Source organism: Dermacentor silvarum, chromosome 7 (genome assembly GCF_013339745.2).
Source record: "Dermacentor silvarum isolate Dsil-2018 chromosome 7, BIME_Dsil_1.4, whole genome shotgun sequence".
NCBI classification, from domain to species: Eukaryota; Metazoa; Arthropoda; class Arachnida; order Ixodida; family Ixodidae; genus Dermacentor; species Dermacentor silvarum.
The window spans coordinates 59,608,354-59,629,106 of NC_051160.1; the positions used below are offsets into that span (position 1 = coordinate 59,608,354).

Sequence of the window (20,753 nt, forward strand, 5' to 3'; positions counted from 1 at the left end):
TACGAAGAAGAATATGAACAGATACACCTTTGACAAAGTTATGATATACATATTATTAGCGGCAAAAATATCGTGTACACATTGTAAAAATTCTTCAACGCATGAGGCGTGACATGACAGAGTCGGGAGCGCATTCCATTCTGCATACCTCTCGGGATAAGCTGTACTTAAAACAGTCATTTCTGACTTGAGGGGTGTGATGTACTGGCTTATGACGATGTCTGGAGGTTTCATTTGTCGAGATTTTGAAGTATTTGTGTTTGTCGACAAGTAGTGACCAGTTATGATAAGGTAATATGTTCAGGTCGTTCATACCTGGACGCAAGTCTAGCGGAGTAAGTCGGCAAGCTTACAAAGTTCAGTGGGGTTGGCAGTAGCGATACTTGTTAAATATGAACCTTGATGCTAACCTCTGGATTTTAAACAAGTTTTTGTGGTTGGATTTAGTGTAGGGATCCCATACAGTTTTAGCATACTCCATGATAGGACGTATTAGGATTGATAGGCTAAGATTTTTACCTCAGGTGTCGACGCACTTATATTCCGCCTTAGACTCCAAAGCGCTTTTGCTGGCCTTACTACATACAGCATCAATTTGTTGATTCCATCTGAGGTCGGAAGTGAACGTTATTCCTAGATACTTATGTTTATCGACTCTGCTAATGGTTATACTACTTATGTTGTAATATTGAAATGCAAAATTTCTTTCTTTCTCGTTATGGACATAACAACAGATTAGCTGCGTTCAGTTCCATCTGCCAGTCGGTCACACCATAATTTTTTTCAGACTAGATTGTAAATTGGCCTGATCATTACTGTTTCGAATTTTATTATACATCACACAATCATCAGCCAAAAGTCTGACAGGACACTAATATTATTAGGCAAGTCATTTAAATATCAGAAAAAGACAGGACCTAACACACTTCCCGGGGAACACCTGACACAACACGGGAAGGGCGTGATGTGCACCCCGCGAATTCAACGTATTGTTCTCTAGAAGAGGTAAGATGAAACCACTGAGTGATGGCGGGGTTTTGAAATACGGATTAATTTTTGTGATTACTTCGGATGGGATACTTTGTCAAATGCTTTTCGAAAGTCGAGGAAGATTATGTCTGTTTGACCACGGGCAGTTTTAGGGTTTCAGAGAGGTCATGTACAATTTCAATGAGTTGGGTGGTTTTGAAAGCTTTTTCGAAACCTGTGCTGTCCAGGAAAAAATAAGTTGTACTTATCCAAGTAAAAAACTAGTTGTTTATAAATGTGTGTTCGAGGAGCTTAGAACACGCGCTTGTAATTGAAATTGGTCTATAATTTGCCACTTCCGCAGTACTACCACCTTTGTGTATAGTATGATTTTTGCGCATTTCCATGCTACCGGGAAGCAACCACCATCAACAGAGGACTGAAAATTTTAGTTAGGTATTTAGAGTTCCATTCTGCATATCTACGCAAAAACTCGTTTGGAATGCCGTCAGGACCAGGGCTCTTCTTAATATCGATATTCAGCAAGAGATTTAGAACACCTTGTTCATTGATTTCAATGTCTGCAATAGGGGTCTAGCGGGTGTGTTGGCTACAAGAGGTATATGACCATTATCTTTAGTAAAAACGGATGTAAAGTAATCATTAAAATTATCAGCTTGCATTGTAGCTGTACTGCTGGATTCTGGAGATAACGGTTTTGTGGATGGTTGACATAACGCCAGAACTTCTGGGGCGCCTCTTTAAGGAACTTCGTAAGTGTCACATTATAAAACTTATCTTTACATTCTTTTATAAGGCATTTCAGGTCTTGGCTCATGCGTTGAATTGAATTCTTCTTATCGGGGTTGGATACCTCGAACAGTCCCCACGTTTCCGCCTTAATCGTCTCTTTAGATGTATCACTTCCCTTGTAATCCAAGGATTTTTCCTTTTAATTCTTTTATAGCACTTTGGTATGTAATTTTTAATACAATCCATGACCGTTTCAAAATAGTATTCCCATAAATCATCTGTACTAGTTTTCGACTCAAGAGATCAACAAAATGGTCGAATGAACGCTCTAAAAAGTCTAACACACCAACATCATTAGCAGAGGAAAATTTCAAAAACGTTTTATGAAGAGCACATGGATATGGTTCAGCTCCTAAGCTTAGAAATAGTTGCACCATTTTATGGTCTGAAAGACCATCCTCAGTTTTACATATCTCTAGATATGGTATTAAAGAATTCGACAGAAAGATTAAATCAAGTATTTGACATCACAATTTGACATCACCGTCGTCTGCAAGTCCGAACGGCAACACTCTGATGCCGACTGCCTATCACGCGCCCCCATTGACCCGCCGCCACAAGACGACGAGGCTGGTGACGCCTACCTGGGAACAGTAAGAGTGGTAGACTTCGCTGATCAGCAACAAGCAGACCCGGAGCTAAAAAGCCTCGTCGAGTACTTGTACACCGACGTTGTTCCTAGGGCATTTAGGCGAAGATGAATTAATTGTCTTCGTTTTCCCTGCAAAACGACGTCCTCGTAAAGAACTTCTCACCAGTACGCACTAACTACCTTCTTGTTCCCTCAGCACTGCGTCCAGGGATTCTGCACGGCCTACATGACGATCCGACCGCTGGGCACCTCGGATTCTCCCGTACGCTATCGAGGATACAAGTATTACTGACCGGGCCTGACCGCCGACGCTGCCCACTACGTCAGGACATGCCGAGACTGCCAGCGACGGAAGACACCACAAACAAGGCCAGCGGGATTGCTGCAACCATTCGAGCCACTTTACCGGCCATTCCCGAAGATAGGAATAGACTCGTTGGGGGCCATTTCCGATGTCAACATCCGGGAATAAGTGGATCGTCGTGGCTACCGACTACGTTACCCGCTACGCCGAAACGAAAGCCCTGCCTAAAGGTACCGCAGGTTGAAGTGGCGAAATTCTTCGTCGAGAACATCCTGTTACGACATGGTGCCGCATAAGTCCTGATCATCGACAGAGGAACTGCTTTTATGGCGGAGCTCACTCAAGCCATCCTGCAATACAGCCAGACGAGTCACCGTAGGACAACCGCCTACCACCCGCAGACGAATGGCCTTAGACCCTCGCCGACATGTCAGCCATGTTCATCGACATCGAACACGAGACCTGGGATGCGATCCTTCCCTACGTAACCTTTGCTTACAACGTACGGCGGTGAAAGAAACAACGCAGATCATGCCGTTCAAGCTGGTTTACGGAAAGAACCAGACGACGACTCGCGACGCTATGCTGCCACAGGTTACCGACGAAGAGAATCTCTATGTCGCCGCCTATCTGCAGCGCACCGAAGTAGCACAACTTGCGCGCCTGCGCATCAAGAGCCAGCAAAAGACGGACAGCCGGCACTACAGCTTCGACTTACCACGCTACGTGAAACACCAGCCGGGCGACTGTGTTTGGACCCCGATACCACGACGAGGATTTCATGAGAAACTTTTTCGACCCTATTTCGCACCCTACAAGATCATCGCGCTGTGGACTATGAGGGCGTGCCAGACGTCATTTGGCAATCAACAGCGGCGCCGCGCACGACCTGAAGTTGTCCACATGGTGCGTCTGCGCCCGCTGACTCGCGAAGTCTGGGATTTTGTACCTTTGTTTTTTTCTTTACTATGGGTACTTTTGTTTTCCGCTTTTACCCTTGCCGCTGTGGCTCAGTTAGCTAAGGCGTTGCGCTGCTGAACACGAGGTCGCGGGATCGAATCCCGGCTGTGGCGGCGGCCGCATTTCGATGGAGTCGAAATGCAAAAACGCCTTGTAGTGCACGTTAAACAATCCCAGGTGGTCAAAATTAATCCGAAGCCCTCTGTCTTGGCATGTAAACCCCCAGAAAGAAGTTTTCAGCTTTTGTGTTTGCGGCATTGACACGTGCATTTATTTTTCTCCGGTGACCGCTTTTTTTTACCGCGGCTAACAAATGTTAAACGTTCTCGACCAGCGCAAGACGCGCCTCGATCTCTCTATCTGAAGTTTGTGGAATGTTATCTCTGGGTTCTATCCGGCTGTCTATTGTCACCGAACCTTGTGTACTCTCATAGTATGCGCGCGCGAATTGTGTATACCACTTTCTGGAAGGCACGTGGGCACCCGCGATGAATACGCTGGAACATTCGACGAGTCAAGTGTAAAAGCTATGATCTTCGACAATCGCTGATTTTGCTCGCCGCTATCGCTGTGCTCGAGTGTTACTTGTTTAGCTTGGCACAAGTCCGCCCACTAAGGAGTTAAATCTGTAACTCACCGTTTTGACATTGCGTCGTCTTTCACCGTATAGTGGCTGCACGTTGTAGCAATCAGAAAAATTTGTTGCAGAAGCCTCTATAGTAATAAAATTTTGATACAGAAATCATGATGCCAGGTATTTATTCTCTGCTTGCTTGTGAAGTTTACATTTTCCTCTTACAAAGCAAGAGCGACCTTACTTAACTTGCATGATGATACAAGTCACCCTCTTCTGCATGGTAAGCTCACACTTTTTTTTTTCATGAAATCTGCTGCCGACAGACCAAGCTTGTTGAACCTGGAGCTTGCATACCTACTAGAGATGTGTGATGCATCGAATTTCTGGAATATTGTAGCTAGAAGAGCATATAAGTTTTGTCAGGGGGTATTGTGTCTCTGCAATGCATATTTACCCCCAAATACATTAATCAAGACCGCCACTTCTATGCATAAAAAGGAAGCGCTTCATGCTTGCTTGTTACGTTGACCAATAATGTGGTGGGTCTTGCAGACACACGCAGTTTTTTTTTTCCGGCTTATAGGGTCTTTGTAATGATGAAAGGAATTGACACAAAACAAGACAGAGCTCATTTTTTGAGAAATCATAACCGTTTATTGCCCGGTCCCACAGGCTGGCTCATTATGTACAGTAATGCTCACCAACAATGGAGTCAATAATAATAATAATAATAATAATAATTAATAGGTTTGCATCTTATAAATTCTTTGGCTCTAACAGCTCATAAATAACATGGTGTAAAAAAAAAGGCTGGTGAAAAGAATAAGGAAATTAATGCAAGGTTACCGTCATCTCGTCGTGTTCTGTGTTTGTCCATTGGCAACCCTTAATAGTTGAAATGCTTTGTCCCGTGTCGTTGCTGGCATTTCTCGTAAGCCATGACACTATCAGTCATCACTTATCTCCCATCGTAGTACCTTCGCATAAATCCTTTCTTTAGCTTTTCACAATGTTCTATGTACAAGTGAGTGAGCAACGACGATGAGACTGCAGGCGGTATTCACCAAAGAGCCGACAGAGGCAGCGCATGCACTACTATGCACACTGGTGCACCATGCATGCGGGAGCTCAGACACTGTCCCTTTTACTGCGAATGAAGTAAAAGACTTACACTAGAAAGCACACAAGAAGCAAGCAATGGATCGAAATAAAAGGCAATACAGCAACACGTCTACACTTATGACCTATCATGCAACTTGAGTGCTAGCGTGATGTGACGGCTGCCACAATGTAAAGCTACAGGGCACCTATGAGCAGAGTTGTCAGGTTGGCCACCTTGTGCCAAAATGGCTAGCTTTGGGGCTTGTTAGCCATGAAAATTTCGGCTGCTCTATTATTTAGCTATTTATAAAATCAATATCAGTAGTTACAGCAGTGCCATAACGTTCTGTAAATACAGTTTAATTTTGCCTAGTCTAATATTTTGCACTATGGCAATAGCGTGTACTTAACTACACTACAAACTTCATCTTCCACAGCTGTTAAAATGTAATATCTGGCCATCATTCAAACATACAGATCATTCCTGCATTGAACAAATGGGAGTGAGGGTTCTTTTGGTGACATTATTTGTTGTTAAGATACTTTTGTAATCTGGGAGGCCGAGACTGAATGACTGGTTTTGGGCTGCTATTGAAAATGTTGCCGCGTTCAGGGTTTGGGACCTGGCAACTCTGCCCATGAAAAAGTGGCATGTTCACCAAGGTGAAGCGTATTCAGTGTGGGAGTTATTTCTCTTCAACCTCCTTTTTCAAGCGATTTTGACAGTTTTGATTTAAGGCGCACGTGCTACAAGGGGGGATGACAAGGCGGCAGTCACTTCACGCACTCACCCACACCCATTGAATCAGCAAGAACAGCACTGACAACAGTAAATGAGAGAGGACACAGGACCACTTTCATTTTCTTCTGACACTAAGGGCACAGTCAACATTCAACAAGTCACCAAAACAGGACAGAACAAGGCAACACCTGCACATAACAAAGAGCAGATTCATAGCTTTTCAGCTGTGTTGAGCTTAGATGCATGGCCAGCGAACCAGTCAAAAGCCTGATGCTAAGCACATCCACATAAACGTGAAAAATCTCAAATGTGCAGGTTGCAAAGGGCCGTTTGGTGTAATAGGTCACAGCTTTGCAACGCACATCATACTCTACATGGTGAATGTTGACGAAAGACTTCTACAATCTGACCATCTTACAAAAGCCACAAGTGCACGGGAGTGCTGCTAGCAGAATCGAGAGAGGGAAGGAAGGCGTGGGAGATGGTAACTGCTGGTTAACTCCTGACGGCAGTGTTGTTGACTAAGATTGCGAACCACAGTGAAACCACGCCTCGGTCATGCTGTGTCAGGTTTGTTCAGTATTTTTGCATGCCAGTTATGTACAGTGTTCCTTTCTTGTAAGAGTCAAGGCTGTTCTGTACCCAAACACTCAAGGACCAGTGAAGTGTGTAGTGCGTCACATAGTATAAATGTCTAGTATGTCTTAAAAACTTCGTAAAGTGAGCTTATGAAAAGCACTGTTGTGCTTTTCATCAAGCTTGCGTAACCTGTGCTTCCCACAAGACTTTTGTTAACAGTGCAGCTTCTACTACTATCGCAGCATTTGTGACATTCAGACAACAGAAGCTATGCCCGCTTCTCATGCACATTCGAGAACAGGCACAGAGACGCGTTGTGAGCTATGGCCAGCCTTCGTGTGCTTAGTCAGGATCAGCTAGATGAAAGAACATGTGCTCATGAAGTAGTTCAAGATGCTTGCTTTTCACGACATGGCTGTACATGACAGTTCGGTGTGATGTTGAAATGCCTTGTTGCTTAGTGAGGAAAAGTGAGATAGCCCTACTTTCTGTTTCGAACAGAAATTAATGGAGAGAAACCCATTAATGCTGTCGAAGAGCAGCACAGCGAGATACAGAGAAAGCACTTATTACTAAAGTAAGAGCACTATAATAGGTCTTGTGGAGGAATATGAGCAAAAAAAAAAAAGATTCAGAGGAGAACCAAAAGCTAGGCAATGCAACCTCCAGGTGACAGCAGCTGACACTTCAATGCCCAAGACCACTTACTTTTTAATATACACAAACATTTTTTTTTGTATAGCAGAAGTCTATTAGTATAGGAGTGTGCAAGCATTCGAAATTCCAAACAGAATTGTATACATCCAATTCAGATCTAAGTGTTTAATTTCAGAATATGACAGTCCATGCACTTAGGGTTAATTACGCAGGTTGCTACGATTAATGTAGCCAGGCTGCCATGGGAGAATACCAGTGCGTGCGGTCTGTTAGCTGCTTTTAAGTGTCCGTCGTAAGCTAACGAGAAACTGTGGCAAACAAATTTTTCTATAATTTGCAAGCAAATCTGCCAAATGAATTTTCAAATGTCCATGTTTGTTTCCTTTTCTTACTTTCAAACGGTTAGGAAAAACCAGTAAACGATTTGATACTTGAAGCTTGTTTCCTTTTTACAATTTGAATATTAAAATGTTACTATTATAAAATAAGTTGCCCACAAAGCAATTTAAAATTTTTATGAGGATGACATTGCATAACTTCCATATTTGAGAAGACATTTTTTAATGCAATATTAGCTTTTTTTGGAATCTTGGCTCCCTGCCTGACTTCTCAAAGATAGCAACAATAGGGGCCACTGTTTAGTTGCTTCTATTTCTGTATTTTATGAGCACATATCCTTTCCGTGAGTAAGGCGAGCTTAAAAAGGTGCCTCAAGCAATGACAAAAGTGTCCATAACTTGCCATGCAAACTCAAAGAATCATAAGCTGACCATCACAATAAACAGCATGCAAGGATTACAGTAATAATTTTCATGGCAAAAAACAGTTAAAGCTATGTCTTGTGACAAATTAACATCTTTGTTCTGTCATAAACATTTACAAAACAATTCTTTCTTTCACAACTGTTCGGCAGGTAGTAATAAGCTGACGTGTGGTTGCAAGACAAGTGACATAAGCTGGTGATTTTCAGTCAAGAAACTTTCTTTAGTTCGGTAATGATGCTACAAACCCGTATTAACGGAAATACATTTGCCTGCTAGTGTCTGGGCTTATAATTCAAGCACTCTAGCTTGACAGAGAAGCTGCCAGCATTCCAGTAACAACTCTAGCTCAATATTAAGCATATATGTGGCTTTGGCAAAGACATGACAATGAAAGCATGATCTGATAAGTGCAGCTTGATGGAAGGGCTATTCTAGGTAATGGAGATGACTGCACATGTATGATAAAGACGTACTCACATATATGCTCTTGCGTATCAAATGGAACAGCTCAGCAATGTGAAACACAACACACACAACAATGCACTATCACTGACCACTATTCACGGTTGCCGATAAACCGAAACGGCCAGTGGCTTGTGTGGAGAAGATTGGTATTGTGAAAATTTCACCTCGCACAGTTCATAACATGCTAAAGAGAATATGTTGCACTTACATACAGGAGTGACTTCAGCAGAGGAAAAATAAGAAGGAATGAAGGAAAAAAGAAAGCACAGAGCTCATGTCAAGAAACAATGGTTGAAGCTTTGCAGCTCACTGGAAAGACAAGAAGTGGGAGAATGTGACGACTGCTTGTTTGAGCAATGCACAAGGTTCGGTGCGTGTCTTGCATCCACCAGCAGTAACCGTACTCAAACTGATAACACAAAAGAAAAAACACAAAAGAGACCAGTGATGAGCAGTAATTATTTTAAGCTTGGCTCCATAGGAGCTGCTTTTATACAGTGCGAAGGCAAAGCTTTTATACTTTGCATCATCCACCGCTGATCTACAGTTGGGCTTAATTGCACATCGAGCTACAGTGCATGGAGGGAGGTCCAACCAGAGGCGAGAACCTACGACACATCAAAATACCTGGCACAAAAATTAAGATAAAGACTTGCATGAAGCCCAATTCCAATTTCTTCATTCAGCAGTGAATACAAGAACCTTCTCATTAGGCAACAACAGCTTCGATTTAGATGAAAGCTGTTACAAGCAAAAGAAATGCCAAATTACAGCTGAGTAAAAGCAATTTTTAAACCCTGGTACATTCAAGAACAAAGAAGAAATTTCATTTTGAAATGGCAGCATTACAACTTTGCCACTCTAAAAACAAAATGCAGTCCTAACTGCACAGCACAGCAGTATTTCACCAATAGCATATTCACAGAACCTGCTAATTTGATGAAATAGTTTCACCTGAGCTGTGCGAACTTCATTTGCTTTGTAAAGCTGCCTATATCTGGGCCCTAAATTCAGTTAAGCATTTCCATATTGACAAATTTTAATAGAAAAAGAGAAGTTTGGCTCAAGGTAAAACTTTCCCATAAACTTTCTTTTGAATGTTCAAAGATTCTTATGTAGGACATGTCCTAGCCATGGGTTAAATAGTCATGTGTAGTGACAAAATAAAATGTGTTGCAAGCATAACGACAGTTATGAAGGCAACATCACAGACAGCATTGTCAAAAATAAACGTTCCAGCTAGTCAGCGTCCTTTAATGTGCGAAGCAGCTCATGCTAGGACAGCTGGACACACTGAGGATGCAGCGCAATGGAGCTATACGTCTAATGCGTCCAGGGTGCCATGACTGCTGCCAGACTTGCCAAGTCATGGGGAAAAAAAAAGTTGGCAAATAAGGAGGGGATGGCGTAACAATCTTAGTAGGAGGCGACTTCTTGTAGTGCTTAAATTATTTAAAAGAAAGTAAAGCAGAACCTGGACATAATGCGGACCTGCCAGTTACACTTACTGCAGCAAAGCATGGTAACTCAGGGAGGTAAAGGAAGCTGTGAAAAAACGTAACACACGTGGACAAGTATTTGCACTCAGTATAACTCATACTAGGCAATACATGTTCTTGGCATTCGTCACTTTGTGCTTTGTTCATCGTATGGCTAGTTAAAAACAGAATTAAGTTTGTATCTGCACAACGCAGTCAAGGTGTTACCCACAAAGCTGTTGTTTTCATGCACCATAATAACGAGAACATAAAAGAAATTGATATAAGATCTACTACAATATTAAGCCCAACATGACAGATAACCAACGCAGAATGTCAAAATGAGAACCAGTAGACAGGACAAGACACACCAGCTCTGAGATGGCAGAAATCATGGCAGCAGACGTTGTGAAAAGAACTATCCCTAGAAAATGTGACTGATTATGCAGTGCAGTAGTGTGTTTGCAACTATAATGTGCACGGCAAAATCACGAATATGCTCAATGAAACACTCATACAACTCAGTGGTAGTATACACATTTGTCATGTGGCTACACATGTGTTTGACACTGCGTATTTATCAGCACTGCCCATGATACATCATAGCAGTGAAGTGCACATTTCGTTAAGTGACCTAATGTGAGCACGACATTATTGTTCACTTGAGTGCCACAGAGAAGAATCATTGCAGGCAATGTAAAGGTTGCTAGGATCGGCAGCATGTTCCTTAAAGCAGCTGAATTTCTGTTAAGTCACTAAGTGGGTTAGAGTATCATAGCTCCAGTGCACATGAAAAATATTGTGGCAAGCAAGTAGCAACCTGCTATTTATCTTCAGTAATTGAAAGCGCAAGGATAATTAGGAGAATGTCAACCTATAGACTTGATGCGTCGCAAAGCTTCGTGGTACTCAAAGGTGCTCGCATGGTAGCATGTGGAAGGACTCGTACAGCAAATGGCCGGTAGCAGGAGGATTTGTTCGTTTTACTAGGTACAGCATCAACTTCACCTACACTCACCCAAACACTTAATTTGTTGTAGGGTTGCAGCCTATTTTGGTACTGAAGGACAGCATACAAAGTGGAACAAGTTAACAGCAGACACTCTCTGCGTTATAAACAGCAAGTTTAATTGTTGAAGTGCTGTGGGGTTTGGATGGTGTCAGAATAACAAGGCCCATGTCAAATGATGAAAGGCGATGAATACAAGAGAACTGAGAAAATGTGCAGAACAGACAAATTTGAAAGAGGAATCAGTATCACCAGAAGCAGAACAGTTACGCACATACATGTACACGCATGCAGTTGCAGTGTCTTGGCGGCAAAATTCTGTGCTACCTTCACATACCAGGGCTCTGGCGCCTGCACCAAAGCAACGTGGCAAGCAGGAAGCACTGTCAGAACCTGCTTGACCTGGCAATCTTTGTTGCTGCTCAAGCACTGCATATTGCCCCATGTGCTAATGTCTATGTGGCACAGTGACAATTAGGCCTACAGCGTGTTCTGTTTTTAACTTCCAGTCTGTGTCGATCTGTGCACATATAAAAACATGTTGCGACATTCACATATTAAGCCTAGTTTGCCAAGTTATTCATAGATATTCAGGTCAGGTTTAGTTGGAGGAGCTTGGCACTACACTAGGCCTAGCATTTAGAATCACTTCGAAGCTTTTAAAGTTCACTGCCAGAGCACTCTGAAACCAGCTGAGAGATGTGCAAGTACATGGTGAAGGCACTCAAAAAACAATACAAGTGACAGGGTGCTGGCAAAAACTAGGAACATGCAGGAATTAGGGAACATGAAGGAAAGCTTGTGTTGCCCACCGCTCTCTCCTGTTCTGTCTGGATTGTGTTTAGAATGTCTGTCTTCAACCACTTATCCGAGTTTCTCCACTTGTATATTGAAAGAACACTGCTGAAGCATATCAAAGCTTTTGACTTGAAAAACTTTCACCCGTATGCTGGTTCATTGATAAGTCTTATTCTTAAAATAATTTAATAATTTTTCAACATAATCAGGTTAGGTACATGCAGGCATTACAGAATCATGCCCAAAACATGGCTTTGAAAATATGCCAAGCTTCCAAATGCAAGCACATGTGAAGTCTTATGTGACTCATGCACTTTAGGCCTAGACTGCTCAGGAGTCTGCCTTGTTCACATGTCATGCAGTCGATACGATTAAAACAGCTAATTAATGCGAGCATTAAATAATTATAAATTGTATTCCTACTGAAACTATATAAACTTTAGTATACTTATTAAGCCTCTGTCAGGTGAGCCTCAGTAATGTGTTACTTGGATGTGCAGTAAAGTGAAACTAAGTTTCAAGTTCTTTCAACTATTTCCTTCCTTGCACTTGAAGAGCTGATTTGTGAGGCACCTAAGTTGTAATGTAATTTGAGACTACACCTTTCCCATGAACAAGTATTATCAAGTGGTTCAGTGTGTGAAGTTGAATGCACGGACTATCGGAAGGAGAGCATGTGCTGCAGAAATGGAAGGTAGTGCAGATATGTGTTAAACTATTTTGATGGATAGACAAATTACAAGCAGCCCTAATAAAGAGAGTATTGCTAATGTACACTAGCTGTAGGCAAACTCAAACTAGTACTGACATGAGCGGTGACTGCCTAAAAAAGATCTGCATCAGGCACCTTAGAAAAGGTCTATGCAGTTGGTATGCTTGTTATATTATAGAAACATGACCTCTGAACATGGCTGCAATGCCTCTATATTTAAAACACGAGTCGTTGCACAACAAAAAAGTGACAGGAAGCCTAGTCAGTGCTCTTTTCTGCAAGAATCACGATGATTCATAAAGGTTATAAAAAGAGGTATGTTCTTAACCATCTACCATAACCTGGTCTACTCAGTTTATTCACATTCTTTCTCATAAACTTCCAATAGACTGCCCTCCCCTCAAATGTGTGTAAAGAAGGATGCCTGTGCAAGTACCATATGGTTTAGCATTAGCATTGAGTGGGGAAATTTTCTCTTAACATGCGCATAGAATCAAAATGTGACAGTATCTTTAGAAAACTGCTTAGCTGAGTTGAAGGTGAAAAAGAAAAGTACATCCACCAATCATTTTTCCAAATATTTGTATAACACATAAGATGATATCACAACTGCAGCATAAGCTTGTCAACTTCAACTTCATGAGCGTTAGCAGCAGTGACGTAGCCTAAAATTTTTTTCGGGGGGAGGGGGGCACGCACTTGACCCGAGACGGGGAAGGTGAGGGGGGGGGGGGGTAAGAGCTGGATAAGCCGCATTCTAACAGGAATTTCATGGGCAGGGGCGTGTTCCCGGTGTGCCTCCCCCTTGGCTACGCTACTGGTCAACAGTGAACTCTATATGATTGCATAAGTGGCTCAGACCAGCGACATTTTCTGAACACAAGGATGCAAGCCTTTCTATGAAATGTTTCTATTTTGGAGTATGCCAACAGCTGAAAGAATGATTCAAAGTGCTAAGCCTGTAGTGCTGTGTCCAGAGAGCTCCTTCAATGTGAACTAGAATACTTGTGTGTGACATCCTCCTTAAGAGGTAAAGAAGTGTTGATGCTAAGTGGTGGCACTAGCACTGCGACCTAGCCTCTCGCTAAATACAGTTCACTCCCACCATGCAACCGAACAAGTGCTCCATCACTAGCTCAAAGAAGCTGACTTGTGCCCTCCTGCCACAATGTCAATAGGTGGGCTAAGGGTAGGCTAAAGGGTGGGCTGTTGGAAACAGTGCTGTTTATACCACTGTATTGTAGCAAGATAGCACAGAAAAGAAGGCATGGACAACAACATGACATAATGTGTCTTCTTTTCTGTGCCAGCCTGCTACAGTGAATTACCAACTTGCCGAAATCTACACCGTCTTGGGTCTCTATGCCTCGCCCACATGGTATGGGCAACGTCCTCTCCCCAATCCAAGTATTCCAGTTCACTGCGAACCAGTGCTGCACGATGACCTCCCCTCCGGTTCTCCGAGGACACAAAAGGGTGCACGACACAGCACACAACTGCGCCGCGGCGATGTCCCGCAGCCCGAGCTTCTCAGGCCTGGTGCCGGCCCCCGCACAATCCACACCCGACGGCTGCCCGGTGGCAGGCCCTGAGGGGCAGGTAGCAACAGAGGCAGGGCACCAACAACGACAGCAGCGCCAGTCCCGCCCAGCGGCGGCGGCAGTCCCTCGGAGAGCCCGAGCACGAGCAGGGCCGCTGGCTGAAGTCGCCCTCGGCGTCGGCCATGCAGTGATACAGCATGCAATGGGCGCACGAGATGCACGAGGCAGTGTTGATGCACGTGAGCACGCTGTCCGGCGCATACTCGCACGATCCGCGCACATTGCTGTCCTCCGAGAACTCCTCGAGGCAGTGCCGACACTGACGACGCTTCTGGCCTCCACGCGCCTTGCTGGGCAGTGGCGGAGCTGCGGCTCCCTTCTTGCCGGGCGGCGGCACGGTGGGCGTCTGGCCAGTGACCGGAGCGCCACCACCGGAGCCCGGAGGAACCGGCGCCCCGGTGCCGGCGTCTCGGACAACGCCGCTCTTGAGCGTCTCGACCAGCGGGTAGGAGTAGTCGTGCTTGGCGAACTGCACGTACGAGTAGGGCTCCGGCGGCTGCTGCTGCACGGGGTTGCCGGCGTCGTCCAGCAGCAGGCCGCCCTTCTGGTGATTGTTGGAAGGCGGCGGCCCGCCGTCGTTGCGGCGCACGTAGTTGATGCGGTGCAGGTGGTGGTTCGCCGAGTACGGCGACAAGCCGCTGCCGGCCGAAGAGGAGCCCGATGAAGAGCGCGAGTCGACGGGCAGCTCGAGCGTCATGAAGACCTCGTCGTCGCCGATGTCTGAGTCGGGAAAAGTGCCGCACAGGTCGCCCACGCCTGCGCAAAGGAAGAAAATGCGAGGGCGTGTGTTGATAGACCCAATTAAGTCTGCCGCGCACATCAAGACAACTCCTGATGAGTGCAGGTAACTCCGAGGAACGTTATACAGTCGAAACCGGATATAACGAATCCCAAGGGAACCACACAATGTTCCATATATAGGTAATTCTATATTCAAATAAAAGTTTTATGCATGAATTTTCAAGGGGATTTTACAGCTGTTCCATATACACAATAATTCTTTATATGTGGGGTTCGATATATCCGGGTTCAACTTACAACGAATTTTTTATTTGATATATCAAATTATCTATATATCGAACCTTTTGCAATTCCCTTAAGATTCGATATATCCGGGTTCGACTGTATGTGAGTTCGATATATGCGGATTCGACTGCATACTGATCTTCATAACTTGGAAAAGCTGAGGCGCGTTTGTAAACACGGAACTAAGCGTGTGAACACGTTGGGCATTTGCACCCAACCATGAAAACCAACTTGATTATGTACCGCGTAGTGGTAGAACACCATTCTTTTTTTTTTCTTCTTCAGTGTAGACTCTTATAACGATAACTGCCTGAGTATCGACATATTGCTCCTCGACTATTAATTGTGGGCGGACGATAGAAAGCATCGGTAAAGCGGGAGCGTCTGCCATTTGCACTTGCTTGCAACATATTCAAAAAGCGCGCGTTATAAGCCCGATGAAGTAGGGCGTAATGATTATTGACTCATTATCACTTTTCTGAAACTGGAGAAAGATGGCCAACGAGATAAACGTTGGGCAGTAAACACGGACAAAATTCCATTTTTTAAACATCTTTATGTTCTGGAAGGAACCATGTGAGTGGGCGAAATGAATTGACTCGGTCAGCATAGCGTAAAACAAGGAATACAGAAAGGAAACGAAACAGCGAGCGATAGCTGGAGACTGCACGATGGGAGAAGGCATGGAGCTGGAGCGCGGCAGCCGGTGGCACCTCCCCAATACGGAGAACTACAAGCGCGCCACCTACGATCGATGAGAAAGGGCTTGACACAAGCGCAGTCGCCGCCGCGGCCGCTCGGTGGCGCCACTGCCACTGAAGGCGTGCTGCGCTCGCGCCATCTTTCTTATTTTTTTTTCTCCCCGTATCCCTACTTTCGCAGGCGTTTTGCCTCCCTTCGTTTGTAGATCGCCGATTTCCGTTATTTCCAGATGAACCTTGTTTCTCTCCTCTAACTCTACCTTTTTTTACATTATGCTACTGCGAATCTATCCGTTCCATACGATCCGCACTAGCAACTTGTCTGGAACGAACATCTCCGTCGCTTCAGAGCCCCGCCGCGAGAGAGAGAGTGGGGCGAGAAGTTCGCGGCAAGGAAAAGTTTTCAGCACTAAGGAACCGAGCACGAACGTACAAAGCTGACCTGCATTAGTTCGATTTCATGGAAGTTCTCTTTTTGAATAAAAGAATAAGAATAGCAGTTTTGCTGGGCGCGCTCCTTGTTCTCATATAAGGCTGCTGAAAGTATGTTGTCGCCATTCAAAATATGCATCCACCTGTTAACGGCGGCGCTAGAACTCTGCAGGCGCCATTAAACTTATTCCTCTATTCCCACCCAGCGGCATAGAGGGCCCTCACACCATATATATATGTATATATATATATATATATATATATATATATATATATATATATATATATATACCTTTCGAGATACGTATGAGATTTTCTGGAATGTGCAAGGTCACGTGCCACACACACCTGGCCAAAAGCACCTATGTCGCGCGGTAGCAGATGGTGGTAGTACATTCTGTGCTAACGTACTTAGGCCGTTCGTCTGTGCCACCGGTACATGTTACCTTGTCTACCAAGACGGCACGCATCGTCTCAGAAACTGAAGCGACCAACCTTGCACACGAACCTCACATTTCTCAAAAGACGGCTACAGTCGAACGCCTTTATGACGAAGTTCTTGGGGCCTCCGAAATCATTCGTTATACAGGTCACTTCGTTGTAAAGATCGCGCACTGCACAGCTCACAGTAGAACCGGGACAGAATTATTCATTCGTTATAAATGTAATTTCGATGTTGAGGCGTTCGTTGTATAGAGGCGCTCTACTGTATATAGTTTTCCACGCCTCGCTAAACACACAGCTGTGCTACCGCTTCTTTCTTAGCCGGAGAAACCGCCGACAATGTTGGGCGCAAACAGTAATGACCGCCAAGATGGCCTGGTCGCTTTTGGTTCAGTTAAATATTTGGCGTAGTCGAGTACAGAACATTGTGCAGCTCGCCTGAGCCGCTGCGACTTTCCCTGGACAATGCGCGTCGACATTACGGCGGCCCGCGAGGACGTTAAGTCGGTGAACGTTGCACAGTGCGTCTACGGTGAAGATCAGTTCGAGTGAGCTCTGATCATAGTCAACGCCAAGCTGAACTCGCTGCGAGTGAGCTCTGATCATAGTCAACGCCAAGCTGAACTCGCTGAAGTTAAACGACGGCCAGGGCTTTCAAGATTGTCATGAGTGATCCTCAGCACGACGCAGACGTCGCGCGTTCTTGCGGGTTTCACGGCGCCACCGCAGCGAATCCTGTCGACTGCGCCAAATTTGTAACCGATCCAAAGGTGACTGGGCCATCATGACGGCCATTTCTGCCGAAAAGAACTCCACTTCTTCATCATTACGAGATCATTTCTTGCTTCTTCTTCCGCTAAATTATCAAACTATTTTCAATCTTTGTGCCTCGGCTTTCTTTCGTACAAGCCCAGCGCAACGAAAACAAATGGGTTGACTAAAAGTCCGAAAAAAAAAATAAGGCAAGCGTGACCACTATCCGTCAGGAACAGCCTCGTAAACAACGCGGGGCCGGCCGCTTGCTCCGCGCAAGCGCGATCGACCACGTGGGCAGTACGTCAAGTACGCCCGCTCAACGCTCCTCTCCCCAGTCACGCTTTTTTTTTTTTTTTTTTTTGCAGAGTAGGAGCGAGGGGTTGTGGGTGGTGGGGGAGGAAAGAAGGCGACAACAAAAGCCCAACCGGCGTAGAACGATGCGGCGTCGTTCCTGCGTGCGCTCGTTATACTCTGAACCGTAACGCTCTCTTCACGCACGTTCACACGCGTATATAGTATAAATACTACGCACCCGAGCAGCTCTTTCCGCCTTTCGTTTCATGACTTCCAGTACCCGCGTCCCCACGTTTGTTAACTTTCTTACGCGTGCTTAGACGCAGCGAGAGCGTCAGATGAGAAAGTAACAGAGAGAGAGAGAGAGAGAGAGAGAGAGAGAATCAGAGATAGGAGAGATGGAAACGTTGTTCCATATTTCTTGTCACGCTTGCTCGCCACCTCGGGCGCTGAGAAGCGGCCGAAAGTGTACGAACGACGATGGCAGTGAATGCGTGTGCGGAAAGCTCAAAGAAATTGGGGGGGGAAAAAAAAGTAAAGAAACTCTTAAGTAAACGCCGAACACAGAAATCGGGCAGAGGAGACGTAGATAGAGGCTCTCTTCCTCGGCTCCTTCTCGGCCGTCGCGTTCTTTCGTTGGCCGGCTTCATTCACGAACCGAAGCCCCCACCGACTTATTTTTACCCCCAAGCGCCCGGCGCGGTCGAATAGCGCGCCCACCGCCGCTACCACAACCAGCGCGCGCGCACGAAGGCAGACAGGCACGGCAGGAAGCTTGAGGGGGTCGTTGCCGGCGGAGGCGGCTGGCGGCCGCTTTAGAGGAGCAGCTCTCGCTTTTTCTTGTCTTTTTTTTTCCCTTTCTTTCTTCCCACGTCCACAGAGTAAAAACAACGACTGGCCCGGTAATTGACGGAGAGCGCGCGGCGCAAAAAAAACTGGTTGGGCGTGGCGATGCGCGGGTGGTAAGGGGAGTGTTTGAGAAAGTAAACTAAGGGAGGGAAAATAAGTAAGGTATGTACCCTAGGCGGGAGGGGGGCAGTTCTAGACGTATTAAATGAACGGAGCTGCGGGTGGCAGACACTGTTTCGTTCGCTTTTCATTCGGAACCCGGTGTCAGTAACGGTACGCGATGTACGTAAAAGAACGCTCAAGGAATTAGGTTCTGGGGTTTTACGTCGTTCCAAAACCACAATATGATTACGATGCACGCCGTAGTTGGGAACTGAGGTATAATTTAGACCACTTGAGGTGCTCTTTAACGTGCACCCAACGCACGGTACAAATGCGGCCGCCGCGGTCGGGATTTCATCCCGGGCCTTCGGGATTAGCGTTCAAGGTTTCTTGCTGCGAGGATATACAGTCGCTGGCTTCGCAGCGTCGCCGAGTGCGACCATAAACCGCTACGTCCATGAACTCTACGAACCGCTACATCCATCCCGCTCGAAGAGCGAGGGCTCAACCATTTCAACGGGGGGGACTACGCGTACGTACACCGTAACACGCCACCCGATGCTTCGCTGTACGGTGACACAAAAGACTACGCGCGGGGTACGTGAGGCACGGTCATCAATGGAAGCGTAGGCCTTCCTATAGGTTGATGTCATAGTGCCCAGGCCTCGCGCTACCTGTGACGTGCTTTCTCGATAAATCGAATCCAAAAATTCCCCGACAATTACGATGCGACATTTGAGCGCCGCTCTATACGTGTTTTCATTTCGCGATACACTGAGGCAAAGAATTTGAGAGACTTATGTGGCAGAGTCGGCTTTTATACCGACTCGTCGAAGGTTCGAGTGTAATCGCTGGTGCCTGCGTGGCTTTCAAAAAGTACTGCACAATTCGCCTCGCGCATACAATTAGATTACAAAAAAAAAAAAAGGCTTTGGTACGTGACAACAGCAAACGGATAGAACTATCGATGACATTCGTGGAACTAAGCTTTGGTACGTGACAACAGCAAACGGATAGAACTATCGATGACATTCGTGGAACTTTTGATACATGCAGGCGCGTCGTGCGTCGAGGGATAACGTTTAACATTTGTCAGCCGGTGAAAAGCAGTGACCGAAGAAGGATAAAGAAGTCATCGGGGAACAGACGATGGCGCGCTACTCTGGCGCCATCTCGTAGCGGTCGCCGCCGCAGGCATTACGCTTTTCTTCTCACGCTTTTCCTCTCACCCTCCTCCTCCGTCTTCCGCCTCATGCTTCCGCTGCACCCTCCTCCTCCGCTTTCCTCCTCGCGGGCTTTTCGCTCTCGACGCTTTTTTTTTTTATTCATTTTTTTTTCATCCTGAGCTCCACGTTCGCTCTTTCATCCGCGTCGCTCGTTCACTCGGTTACGCCGGGAACGCCGACGCACTTTACCATACATGTTAAAGATACCATCCAGTTTGTCCTGCAACTGCTCATCCAACAAGTGCGAACAGTCGGAACAGTAATTTCCGGCAGATCGGTTTGCTTTGACGCACAAGTGTTTACCATATAATCTTAGAATGGGAGAGTCATAGCAGACCAGCAGCCTATTCACAGTCCTGTCACAGCTAGGCGCCGCCAGGCGTGAGCAGTCTGAGGATGTAGCTTTGTGACCAGTCTTTATAGCCGGCAGTGGTAACAAGACTACGCTCCCCCGTTCACCTAACTGCCATGTAAATATAGCCTGATTCGCTAAAGGGGATTGCAAGTACCGAATGCTGTCTCGTTGCGCTTCCGGATATAGCGAAGTAGTATTTCAGAGATAGCCCTTCCAACATCGCCGCTCTCCACGTTCTCGAAACCCCCTCCCCCCCTACTGGCATTGTAGAACATATTTGTTTATTTACCAATTACAGTAGAACCCGAATATATCGAATCTGAAGGGGATCACAAGAAAGTTCGATATATAGGTAATTCGATATATATGAAAAAAAAACCTCACTACATACATGTTCAAGGGGATTTTACAGCTGTTTGATATACAAAATAATTCGTTATACGTGGG

At 45.5% G+C, this 20,753-nt stretch overlaps 1 protein-coding gene across 2 annotated transcripts in view; it reads right to left on the reverse strand.

The window, feature by feature from the left end:
- Positions 1–20,753, reverse strand: part of LOC119458091 (sprouty-related, EVH1 domain-containing protein 1) — a 74,872-nt gene that overhangs the window by 7,926 nt on the left and 46,193 nt on the right. The window contains exon 3 of one of the 2 annotated variants that reach the window (XM_037719907.2): positions 13,245–14,877. The exons of the other annotated variant lie outside the window; for it this stretch is intronic. Coding sequence (XP_037575835.1) covers positions 14,051–14,877 — 827 coding nt within the window. The 3' untranslated portion in view covers positions 13,245–14,050. Of the gene's footprint in view, positions 1–13,244; positions 14,878–20,753 lie in introns of those variants that run through there. 2 annotated transcript variants of the gene reach the window in all.